This window comes from Musa acuminata, chromosome BXJ2-5, assembly GCF_036884655.1.
Source record: "Musa acuminata AAA Group cultivar baxijiao chromosome BXJ2-5, Cavendish_Baxijiao_AAA, whole genome shotgun sequence".
Taxonomy (NCBI): Eukaryota; Viridiplantae; Streptophyta; class Magnoliopsida; order Zingiberales; family Musaceae; genus Musa; species Musa acuminata.
The window spans coordinates 35,352,122-35,364,772 of NC_088342.1; the positions used below are offsets into that span (position 1 = coordinate 35,352,122).

Below are 12,651 nucleotides of genomic sequence, written 5' to 3' on the forward strand. Positions count from 1 at the left end.
TAGATACATGATTACTATTGAAACTTTAATTTCCTTAATATTTCCTCAAAATTAGGTCTTGTAGCTCAAAAGTATTGTTATATGTTAAACAAAAAAATCTCAAGCTCTTTTGTATCCCTGATACCCCAATAACAATGTAGTATAGGTGCCCTCAAGCGTTATGATAAAGCAACGTGGGTGTTACTCTCTCCCACATTAAGAGCTATTGTGAACAACATAACTCTAGACGTGAGTTCCACCATGACTTCATATACTCGAGACTTTGGTGTCTTCCGTTAATTGATCTTCTCGGGACTCGACCTTATTGATATAAGACTTCACCTTATCTTGCGAGTTCTTATCCTAAGAAGCCTTCATTGGCCTTGGTAGAGTTTTTCTAGACTCGCTTCGAAAATATTAAGACAAATTTTTACAATTGGAAGTCTTTTCTTATGACTTCTTTTTTCAATTGGTACTCTAGATTATGCTTCCTCTATTTACGGAGAAGAATCAACTTCTTGCTTGTCATTTTTGCTATCGCACTTCTCTTGAGTAGCTCCAAAATCTTGAGTGCGAGTTTGCACTTATAGCCCACCTGTGGCTACTTAGGACAATGGTCCAGCTTGCCTCGTCTTGCTCGATTCACCATGGCACTTTGCTATGACGAGATTATGAACTTTTGCTATTTGCTTGAACTACTTGCCTGCTCCAATGCCACAATGTCACAACTTAGCTAGAATTGCTTAAGTTATGAAGCATTATTGTATTATTCATTCACAAAGGGTTAGCTTGATTGCAACCTCGCTCAAGTCTTGAAGGTTTTATAAAAAAATAAATTGATTAGTTCCGAAAATGAATGATAGACAAGTTTCATTATCTTGCAAAGAGAGTAACTTTATAAGTAATTCAATAAACACTTGATATGTAAGAGAAAAAAAGAGAAGAAAGAGAAACAAAAACTTTAGAAAGTAAAATGAATAGTCACAAGTCTACAAACAACTAATCACTGGGTGTCGGGCATGTTGGTAAGTTCCTATAGGTATGTAAAAATTTGTGAATCTAATCAATGCCTAACAATATCCCAAACTCCCTTTTAGCTCTATGCCACCCAAAGTGGTTTTAGAGTGCTGAGATGGTTGACGTTTTATAATAGGATCATTATGAGATAGTGTTGTCGATTCTGGTGAGCGATGGTTCTATAGTCCTATAAATTATTTTTTCTCAGAATTTTTAAATAAAATATATAAAAATAAGAAAAAAATATATTAGTAAACTTATATACAAGTAAAAAAAATGATGAACTGTAACATCCCCTATTTTTGAAAATTTAGTAAAAGGTTTGTTTATAAAAATAAGGATTATTTAATAATTATTTTATATTAAATGATATTATATTAAAAGTTTATGGCTAGGGACCTAAGAATAAATATTAGAAGTTTGATATAATTTATGAAAGATTCAGATTTAAGTTAAAAAAAAAAATAGTGGACATGTGTCCCTAGCTAACCTAATGGTGCCACTTATGTTTACTCTAAAGATGACACCTAGCCCCTTTCATGTATGCATGACACATTGCAACTTTTGCATTAGCCAAAACTAAAAACAAAAAAAGAATTAGATGAAAGGTTAAAGAAAACAAATCTAAAGAGTTACAGCCAATGTGAGTTTGAGAAGCGAGGGGAAGAAGAAGAAGAAGAAGAGCTTGAGGTTTTTTTCATCAATTTTCCCATATTTGGGATTCAAATAATTTTAAGGCAAGTGTTCTAACCCCATCCCATAGTAACCTTAATCTTTGTTTCCATTTTTATTCTGTAAAATTTGAAAGATTTAAACTGAGAACTAGACCTTCTTTTGTTTTGATATAAAGCTATGAATTGTAAGTTTTCGGTAATCTGACCTCTATGCAATGTTTCGGTCATAACATTTTGTAATAAACTCTGATTTAGACAAAACTATTCTATTTGAAAGTAGACAAAAAAATATTTATTTTGATACTAAGATCGAATGATTTGGAGTTTAAATGCCTACTAAGACTTCTGTTTAAATTAACCCTATAGATTCTGCAAAATAGGGACTAAAATTTCTGACCTCTTGTTGCTTAACTGCTTATAACTTTCTGTTGTGAACTCAGATTCATACAAAGTATGATTTATTCATAGCTAGACTCAAAATTCTTTCTGTATATATCTGATTTGAAATTTTTGGAGTACAATTGATAACTGAAACATCTACTTTCATCGATCCTATGGATTCAGTAAAACAAAGCTAATATTTTTAGACCTTTCACTACAAAATTATCTGTAACTCCCTGTTGTAAATTCCAATTCTTATAAAGCTTGATTTCCTAAAACTAGATTGACAAAGCTTTCTAATGACACCTATTTTGTATAAATTGGAGTACAGTTGGTTATCCAAATAGTTCATACAATGTTCCTATCAAATTCTGTCAGAATCGAGCTTTGGTCGCTTTCGGCTTTTCTTGTTTCTTCTCTTTGGAAATCGATTTCGGCAAAAACTCTTACTTTAGTTAAGCTTTACATTATTATCTTAAATTCCTATATACTTTTGTCCTTTATTTATTTGTACATCTGCAGCTATCATCTAAAGTTCATGTTTGCATCGTAATGATTCAGCGCATGCATCCTATTATTTCACATTTGCTTTCGATATGTGCCTCTTCTAGTTTCATTTCTTTGGATATTGAATTTATCTAACTTTCTTATTTCAATTGAGCTATATGTGATTTCTTGAAATCCTTGTATGCTCTTGCTTTTGTTTTCTTTTAAATCTGAAATACATTTGTGAAAGATTATGTTTGTATCGTATTACCTCGAAAGGCATATGTACATTTCGTTATTTCGCATGTGCTTCCGATATATGCTAATTTCATTATTTATACTGTCCCTTTGTACTCTGGTATTTGTGGGATAAATGTGAACCTTTGCCAGAAATGGTAAAGGGAGTTATGTTTAGAGCCCGCGATGCTCTACTGGCCCCCTATGACTTCACTCAGACGTGGGTGGATGGAGCTCCCAAACGTGGGAGACTTATGTTTAGTGGTCATTCAGAAATGGATGGACCATATTATGTTATGATCCCACTTCACCTTCTATGTGTTTGATATGATATCCAAAGCTTTGGCTATGTTTCTATGCATGCTTTGGATAAGAATGAAATGAATGCATCGTCATGTGACATTTGAGCTTCTATTCATGTTTTGTTCTTTGATATGTTTCTGAAATGTTATAAGTCTTTGTTATACCTTGAAATTACCATATGCCATGGATATGCTCCAATTACCTTTTCTCGATTATTCAAACAACACATGCTTCTGTTTCATCTTGTATTTCTGCTTTGTATTTTTGATACCTTATTTGTTTGAAAAACTATCCTCTTTGCTATTGATATATTAGTCGTTTGCTGAGCTTTATATGCTCACCCCGTTGATATATAAATTTTTCAGGATAGCTTATCGCTCGCTAAAATATATAGTTTGGGTTGAGGCAGTGGGAAGCTAGAAGATTTTGGGGCAAATCTTTCGTACTTGATATGCTGATGTTGTATAAGTTCTTTTTGTGTGTATCAATAATAAATCTAGATTGATGTATACTGTAAATATTTGAAAAGTACCTCTCATGTTAGAACTTTGGGAATGTTAAGTTAAAATTATGTAATGAATGATATAAACATGTCGTACATGTTGGTTTTATAATTGTATAGATTCTCACAACTATGGATTTATGATGTGGTTATGGTTTAGTTAAGTTGCCTTTGGATTTTAAGAATCATCTAGTGATATGATGTATGATTATAAATTGTACAGATTTTGTGAATTATGGATTGTAGAATTAAATGACTTAAATGTTTTTCTTAGTGACCTCAAATGTGTGATTGGATCCTGGATTATTTATTGAATTATAATATTATCAATTTTGAGTTAGGTTTATATCTCCTGAATGAAAATTAAATTCGGGTGGCATGACATGAACGATCCGTTCACAAAAGTATTACGGGTGGATGACAAACGTATGTGATAATATATTTCTTTAATGAAATCTTATGCACATAACATCAGAATTAACGATTAAGTAAAAAATAAAATAATTATTTCACCCACTATACGCTCATACGTCATCAACCTAGTCACTTAGCTCACGAAGTTTAGTTTCCAGGAAGGTGTACTGTAGTATATATATATATATATATATATATATATATATATATATATATATATATTTGTTGGGTTCCACTCCCTCTTTGTTCTGCCTCTTCATATATTTGTTGGAGAGGGAGAAGGGTTACGTTTCTTGATGTTATATGCGATGATGCTAGCTTTACTGTTCCATGACATGGTTATTGTAGTTGGAACTCGACAATCTTATGGTCCTTCAGAATCTAACAAGGACAGCACTTCCATGGGCTTTTTCTTCTTGCTCTCGTGGAATTGGTTTGCTGCAGCCAGATCCATTAGCCTTGGTGAAAAGGAGGCCAATAGGATCTTGAGATCATTCGGTTTCCGAAGGAGCAATTCGTCGAACATGATGGTCTCTGGTGTGTCCCATGACGCTGTGATGGAGCGATCATTAAGCTTCAGGAACTGGGACCTTGAGACACCAAAGCTTGGAGCATCTGTTCCCGTTGGCGAACAAGCCGCAGATGATGTTACGTCGCAGCCATCTTTGTCTCAAAGTGCGGTGAACTTTTGCGGTGCCCCGTGTGAAGCTCCGGCAACAGGTCATCTAATTCTCTTCCCCTTGGCCTTTGAGCGAGCTTGACGCTGCAGAAACCAAGCTGCATGCAGAAGGTCTCCAAGAGCTACCATACGTTGTGAGGAGGGTCACAGAGCTCACCAAGTTCTCTTTGAAGTTTAGTGTAATCCATAATGCAAGTAAGGAGGAGGACGCCGAGTTGCTACGGTGGTGTCTGGGACTGGGCAGAGCGAGCTGGGCGGGTACGGTGGAAGCGGGATTCAACAGGACCCTAATTAAAATTTTTCGATGAGGATTCGAGTCGAGTTTTGATTTGGTAAAAACTGGTAGATGAAGTTTTAAGTTACAATGTTCATTTTGCGTTAGTTTGATGGGGATTAGTCACATGATGTCACGTGCAGGGGATTCGTTAAAGGATGAGAAGGTGTTGTTAAAAATAAGAGTCAAATATAGTAATTTTAAATTATGAGGATACCAATATATAAAAAGAAAATTAATTATGGTAATTTTTAAATTAATTTTTTTAAAAAAATAATTATTTAAAATCCAAGCACCAGAGGGAACATAAATATGTAATTAGCCCTGGAATTCATCGCATCGATCTCCTTTCCCCCGCACCAAAAGAAGAGGTTCCCCGAACTGCCCACGTTCCCCATTTCGGGTCACTTTAGACATGAATTACCTCTGATGAGCTCGGCCACCGCCGTCGTTCCCCCTCAGAGACGATGAAGAACTCTTTCGCCGATGGATACCGACGGGATCAACGTACCAGATCGCTCCCCCGATGGATCCACGGACGTGGCCACTCGGATGAACTTTGACGGCGAGGCGATCGAAGGCGCCGACAACCCCAAGATTGTCGACTGGGAGGACCTGCAGCAGGAGCTTGCTCGCCTTTGGAGCCTCTCGTCGGCCCTTGGAAAGGCCAAGGAGAGGAAGGCGTCCCTCGCCCGGCGGCTGGAATCCATAATCGAGGTAGGTTTTGTGTTTGGGCATCATGTCTCTAGGGTTTCGATTTTAGCGGAAAGATTTCGTCTTTAGCCTTCTGACACTCTTGGTTTCAGTCAGAGGACAACTGGTTGGCTCTTTCATTCTTATCTCGCGAATTTTAGTTTGCAATGATCGTATCAAATTAAATCGAGGGACCAGTCCCTTGAATTTATTGGGATTCAGAATTTCCTTTTCACTAAATATTTGCATGGAACTGTTGGAGCAGATAGTAAAGACTGCCATTTTTAACTCAAAATGGTTTCCTTTGTATCTCCTTTTGATATTAGTTATCACAGCTCCTCCCTCAGCACCACATGTTCCAGTAGAGTTGCTGAACATAGAATGAGCTAGAATCAAACTGGATCATATCTTTTGCCTTCTTCTTGAATAAATATTTGTTTATATACGGTGAAAACAAATTGTTAGGAGGGTAGTTTTATTTGATGAGATAATTCACATTTTTGGTAGGTTGTTGCAGTGTTGATTCCAGAACTATCATTGCAATAATGTTCTGTTTCGATTTGGTCATTATTATTATAGCAACTTTCCTTTTCTTCTTGTCGGGTAATTGCTTGGTTTCTTCTGCATATGTCACTTTTCTGAGCTTTGGCTAATTAGTTCACTGGTTAGCGGCATGGTAATATGGTGAACAGGTGAGGAAAGAATCAATACGTCAACACAATGAGCTAGAGGAAATGAAACAGAAGTTGGAAGTTAAGAGGCTTGCATTGTCAAGTTCTTCAATGCACTTTAACAAGACATCAGAAAATGTTAAGAACCAAAAGGATCATCTTTCTGCTGCCATCAGAATGTTGCTGGTAGCTGGCAAGACCCTCGATGCAGCCTACCAGCAACTGCAGGTACTGGGATTAATTAAATAGGCACCCCTGAGTTAAAGAGCACTTAATGTTGAGAAGATTGGGTGCATGTGTATCCTTATTTTATTCCTATAGCAGTTAGTCAAGAAATGCTGATTTTAATTACTCAAGAATTAAAATCAACAATTAAGTTGTTGATTCCTGTAATTGATTTTAATTATTCAAGAAATGCTGTATCGTTTTACTGTTTTATTGGTTTAGGCCAACTAACTTATGACACTAATCTGCCCACTTATTCTTTTGGTGTAGGAAGCTAATAGATTGCTATCTGGAGAAAGGGGTTATGGTAATCTGAAAAACCTGCAGAAGCTGCTACGGTTGAGGCAACAACATATGATAATTCAGGTTTCAACACTTTACCCAGTCAAGGGTATGAACGAACAGGCATTTGGGGAGACAATTGATTCACATTCTGATGGTAAGATTTTAAGTTTGTTAATCCTATCAATCTGTGTATATGGGTAAGTTCTCATCTTTAAATTAATTGACAGGCTAAATATAATCTCGTATAATTACCCGCTTAAATTTTAGATCATTGGACAAGTACGAAACAACATATAGAAGACCACGTTGTTGAGACGGATGCATGAGTTACTACAAAAAAGAAAAATAAAAAAGAATACATTGATGAAAATTTAGGGGTAATTTTCCTCAATCGAATGAGGGATTTCCATTTATTGTGGTATTGACATGTTAAAAGAAGACTCACAAATGCACCATTAAAGGTGAGTCAATTTGGAATTATGGTGTAATGACAGGTAGATGTATGCTAACATTTTATAAGAAACAATAAAAGAAATTTTATAGCCCCTAGTTTGACTAGTGATAAATGGATATTGTTATAAACAAAGCTTAGTGGTACAAATCATCATGTAGTTGCTCCATAGTAATTGCTAATTGGGTCCCTACTTAATTCATAGAATGTTTTCTAGTGAATTAATAGGAAAAATATTGAACCAGTTCAAAGAATTTGAATAAAGTTAGTGTTATAGTCTTACATATAGGCTTCATATTTTTTTTTGCATAAGGTAAATGGTGAATGCGGAATTCGAGCCTAGGACCTTGCCATAAGCTTTCAAAATCTTTACCGTAGCCAGCACCTTCAAATAGGCTCCATATTGGCGTTTTGCACTTTCTTTTAGTTTTGCCTCTAACACTTCCTTCTTTAGTTCATAACGGAAGTGGATTTCTAGATCTATTATCTAGAAGAGTAAACTACATAATAACATGAAGTTGCTGCAATGAAGTCAAAAAATCATTCAAGCATAGGTCTCGAAACCTTGCAATCATCTGCATAACTGGCAATCCAAGTTCTTTAGACATCTCTACTTAATACACAAGACATGATAATCTGATGCTATAATACTATTCCAGTACAATAACATTATGCACATAGTATCTTTATAGTACCACTTCCTTAGGATTAGGAAAAGGTGCCTATTAAATCTTGGTGAGATACTGGTTCCGGTAACTGATTGGACCAGCATGGTACCTGTATACTATGCAGTATGCTAATCCATATTGCTCAGTATTACCAGGATAAAAACCCAACCAGTATTGATCAATATGGTGTAGCATTGGTCCATGGTCATACTGATGAATACTGGTTCATACTGACTTAGACAATCAAAATTTATTTTTAGTTCTAGTTGAATTAGTACTACCTGCCAACTTACTTTAGGGAGATGGATTTGGAACATCTCCCAATTGCAATAAGATTTTCCTTTGACCATCGAGTCTTTCGAATTCTGTCAGCTGCAATCCATATCACCTTTTAGTCAAAATAGGCCTTGTAAATCATCATGTCAACATCCATGTCTGTTGTGAAGTCAACCACCATGATTGGTCCTATTGGAATAGATTTGGCTGCCTCATACAAGGCCCCATAGATTTTTTGAACATGGCATGTTTGTTGGATCCAAATTGTGTTGTAATAACTACCCTTATTTTCCTGCGATGAGGAGGGTTGATGTTGCTAATCTCAAGCATGATATTGGTCAGGAATCTTACATCTTGATCCTTGAATCAGGGTGATCTGCTTTTACTAAATGTCTTTGTCACTGTGCTTGAACTTCATTGACATGGAGTTAAAGTGATGCAGAGGAAAACACTTCTTTGGTTGAAACAACTTGATACAGATTTTGAGTAGTACAACTACAACAACTTTGAAAGTCTGGCCTGATTGCATTAAAGGAAGTTTGAAACCGAGGCATCTATACCAGATGTTCGTTGTTCAACATTGTGCCTAGATTTTAAAGCTAGGCTTGTCGCTTTTTTGAGAGGAGGAGAGACCTGCACACAGCAAATTCGTACTGTTATGTTCTCTGGTATGTACACTTGAAATGATAAGTGTACTGGGTGTATCAAAACAAATTGGATGAAATTGTCCAGTCCACATACTGTAATGGCCAAAATTATCGGTTTGCATATTGGTTGGCAATCAGATTGGTAAGTATTGGTCTGAACCAATCATTATGATGAAAACTAAAATATTTTATCAAACAATACTAGTCAAGAAGCAGGTTTGTCAGTCTGTACCAATTGGTGGGGTTGAAATATAAACCCTCGAGACAAAACATACTAATAAAGACTTTTGTTTCATGGTTACATTTAAATATATAATTAGCATATTACATAAATATGGTAATATATTATATGGTAGAACAAGATAGAGATATTAGTTAGTCTTTATGTTTAATTTTTAAATTATTTCTAATTCTTTATTTTCTTAAACTTTTTTTCTGGTTATTTAAATTTTTAGACTTTTAGATGGTATTTTTTTTTCAAAAGCCAATCCTTTAATTTATATTGCTCAATGTGGCACACCTAGTTTGATCTTGATGGTCATTTGCATGACCAAATCCACATTGTAAGTCTGATTTTAGAAAATGTAGCTTTGTGTTGTTGACTCTGAACAGCCTCCTGATTTGAAACAAACTCTCTTTTCAGGACAAGGCACTTACGTCATGTAGAAAATAATGTGTAACCTTCTAATCTGTAGAAGCTCCTAACATTATTTCATTTTGTTGCCAAGCCTTACGGTTTAGATTAATTTTTATTATTTTTTCTTGGGTTTTGTCCTTTATGTTAATCTTTCAAAGAATTGTCTGATGTAGGACTAGTTATCGGATTTTATTTAATATATCTTCTTTTTTATTTTAAATTGCTTTAACTTTAGTGGAAAGAGTGATTTGAGAATACTATCCTTCTGTGGTGTCAAGTTTTTAGACAAAAAATGCATTCTATAGAAAGTGGTCTGAATCCGGGAACTTCTTGGTTATTAATGCAAAGGTATTGTCTTTTGCTTAAATAATAAGCATATACAACATCCATCTGCTAAAGCTAATAGATCTTTGTTTATGTTTGCAAAATTTTGATTTAACTTATTAAAGTTATATTTGTGGTTAGCTTTGTATTGCATCTGATGCCTTAATTTTATTTATTATTGTATATTTTTATAAGATGAAAAACAGGTGAAAGAGCATAACCGTTAATTTTATTGTTTTAATGAGATCCTTTTAATGTGTCTGCACTGTGTTTTCTGTCTACATTAGTAGTCATTGTGATGAACAAAATTGCTTTCAGGATATTCTACTGGATCACCCTCACCAAATGAGTCCAGACCTTCACACTCATCATCATTGACAATATTAGGTCTCCAACTAACTATACTTCCTTCAAAAAAGAAATTTTTTGGTGACAAGAAGGAGGTCCAGAAGTCTGCAAATGCTTTGGGTTATGTTGCACATGTAAGTTTATCATCTGAATTTTTGACCTTTGTAAGATATTGGCTTGACTTAACTGAATATCCACTGACAGTTTTGTTCCTCAATCTTTGTTTTTTTTTTTTTTTTGCCTTAAAGCTATTTAAAATATAGCTAAGTTTCTTCCTTCTAAGCATGTCACCTGAAGATTGTGCTCAACATATATCAGGAATAGAATAGATGTGTCTTTTAATTCATGCTTCTTTGTTTACTTGTCTCAATAGGCAGTCTCACTTATTTCATCATACCTTGATGTGCCTCTTCGATATCCTTTGCGCTTGGGAGGCTCACGTTCATACATTCATGATTATGCACCTTTAGTTGAGATGACTTCGTCTGATTTGGTGGCAAATCTGGCATCGACGAGCATGACTGCCAAGCCCACAGAATTTCCGCTTTTTCTAGAGGGCCAATATACCACAAGAGCAACGTATGCAATATTTTTGCTGAACAAGGTTTGTTTTTTGTATTGTTCTCTTCTTTTTGAATTATTGTGGAATCTATCACAAACGCTCTTCATTTAACCAAGAGTCATCTTTTCAGTAATGTCCATGATTATGATGATATTATCTGATGAGAGTAAGGCACTTATAAGGTTTATTTTTAAGTGACTATCACAATACTTCAAGCTTTTCCCGACCAAAATGAGTTGATATGAACAAGAACTCACATGAAACTGAAAAGTCGAGCTGCAAGAAAGAAAACTGACTCTCACTGCTATGTGAAACTTGTAAATTTGTGCAGACCACCTAGCCAAGTGATTTTCTGCAAGAGAATGATATTTTTAATCTGAAAATTTGGGTTGCCAATGTATTTCAGTAAACTCATGTAATCATTCTAAAACCAGAAAGCCACTCTATAAGTTCCCTGTAATGAGTAAATACCAGAGGGAAGTTATATTTACAACCTTTGAAATTTGTTCATTATTATAACCTTCAAAACTTGTTCATTAATGCCAATATGTTCTTTTCTTAAGTGCTTCTGAAATTCTCTACTGAAAACAGAATCGTGCTCGATGAAAAGACACTTGATTTTGGTATTAATTGGATGTAAATTTACTGTTCTTAGAGGTTGTTGGTGATAAATGTTGGATTTGCTTTTTTCATCTTCTGCTAATTCTTTGTTATTGATTTTCACCTTTCATTCAGCAGGTTTATACAGTTCACATAGTCATTTTTAAAATTTTTTTCTTGTAAATAGTTTCTCCCAGCATTTGCATTTCCTACTTATAAATAATGTTGGGTAACAGAAAAGTTTTTTCCTCTTGCAATTTGGTATTAGGATCATATCACTTTAAGAACTAATTTTATCAAACCTTTGCCAACGGCCTGTACGGTGTCGATGCAAGAACTGAAAGAATGTGTGGGTCTTTCAGTCAATACCTCCACTAGCGTATGCATGTAATCTTATATGATTTGTCAAAAGAAATGCACAAATAATTATTTGGACAGGTCTTGCTGGTATAAAGGGCACTGAAAGTTTACGTGCTTGTAACTCGTTTTTAACTTTTATGGCCTATGTAGGATTTGGAGCAGCTTTTGAATTATATTGGTGTTCAGAGTTTGGGGCCACGTCATGTGTTAGCCAATTTGAAGGAGCTTATGCGTATCATCCAATCGGAGGAGTACATTTGCTGGTGACAGATTATGTGCACCAATTTGTGGGATTACATTGTTGTAATGTTTTCGAAGCTACTTATCTTCACTAATATATTGGGAACAACTTTTGTGGCCGAGTCCACTGAAAGAAGACATGGGAGTTTTAAGGTCACTCTCATTCAAAAAGTTTTTTTTTTATATATATATATAACTTTTGTATGGGAACTCTTTGTGAAATCATTATCTCATATTGAATAACTTTTTCATTCTATAAAATGCAAAATGTTGCATGCTTGGTGTTTAGTCTTCTCTCTGATTCCTTGTATCATCTTTCTTTTTAATGCTTCTGTGCTTCAAGATTCTGGTCTATGGTTAACTTTTATGTTAAAATATTTTGATTGATGATCGACCGACGGACAGAAGCTCGGCTTGAGAAATTTAGGATCTCCATGGGAACACAGAGAGTTCTAATACAAACTAATGTATTCTGTGGAATAATCAAGATGACTGTATTTTTTACGTCTCTATCAGAGACAAGCAACGATTCTCAAAATAATTTTTTCTACAAGATCTTATTTTAGGCAGATGATTCATTCAAGCCTCTTAGGCAGTGCGGTTTTGATTTTAATAACTCGAAGAGGAGGAAGTTCCAATAGCCGTTTAGCTGCAGTTCTCACCCTTCACCCTTCGTAGACCTTTTCGTTTCCTCTTTTCCAAATTCATGTACTTGAGA

The 12,651-nt window shown here is 35.1% G+C and overlaps 1 protein-coding gene across 2 annotated transcripts; it reads left to right on the forward strand.

Moving 5' to 3' along the window:
* Positions 1-5,291: 5,291 nt before the first annotated feature.
* On the forward strand, positions 5,292-12,221 carry LOC103998338 (vacuolar protein sorting 38). 2 transcript variants are annotated; one of them, XM_009419785.3, is made up of 6 exons: positions 5,292-5,663; positions 6,332-6,538; positions 6,806-6,974; positions 10,142-10,305; positions 10,545-10,775; positions 11,844-12,221. In XM_009419785.3, the coding sequence occupies exons 1-6, from the start codon at positions 5,433-5,435 to the stop codon at positions 11,958-11,960; spliced, it is 1,119 nt and encodes a 372-aa protein (XP_009418060.2). In that variant the 5' UTR covers positions 5,292-5,432; the 3' UTR covers positions 11,961-12,221. The 2 variants fall into 2 exon arrangements, with proteins under 2 accessions (XP_009418060.2, XP_064965279.1); XM_065109207.1 differs by lacking the exon at positions 6,332-6,538 and having other exon boundaries at positions 11,844-12,208.
* The last annotated feature ends 430 nt before the right edge of the window (positions 12,222-12,651 follow it).

Bases quoted from the DNA above. Each gene is read 5' to 3' on its own strand.
- LOC103998338 (XM_009419785.3), top strand. From the start codon at position 5,433: ATGGATACCGACGGGATCAACGTACCAGATCGCTCCCCCGATGGATCC. The intron at 6,539-6,805 runs GTACTGGGATTA...CTTTTGGTGTAG, and splicing joins CAGCCTACCAGCAACTGCAG to GAAGCTAATAGATTGCTATC. The intron at 10,776-11,843 runs GTTTGTTTTTTG...TGGCCTATGTAG, and splicing joins CAATATTTTTGCTGAACAAG to GATTTGGAGCAGCTTTTGAA.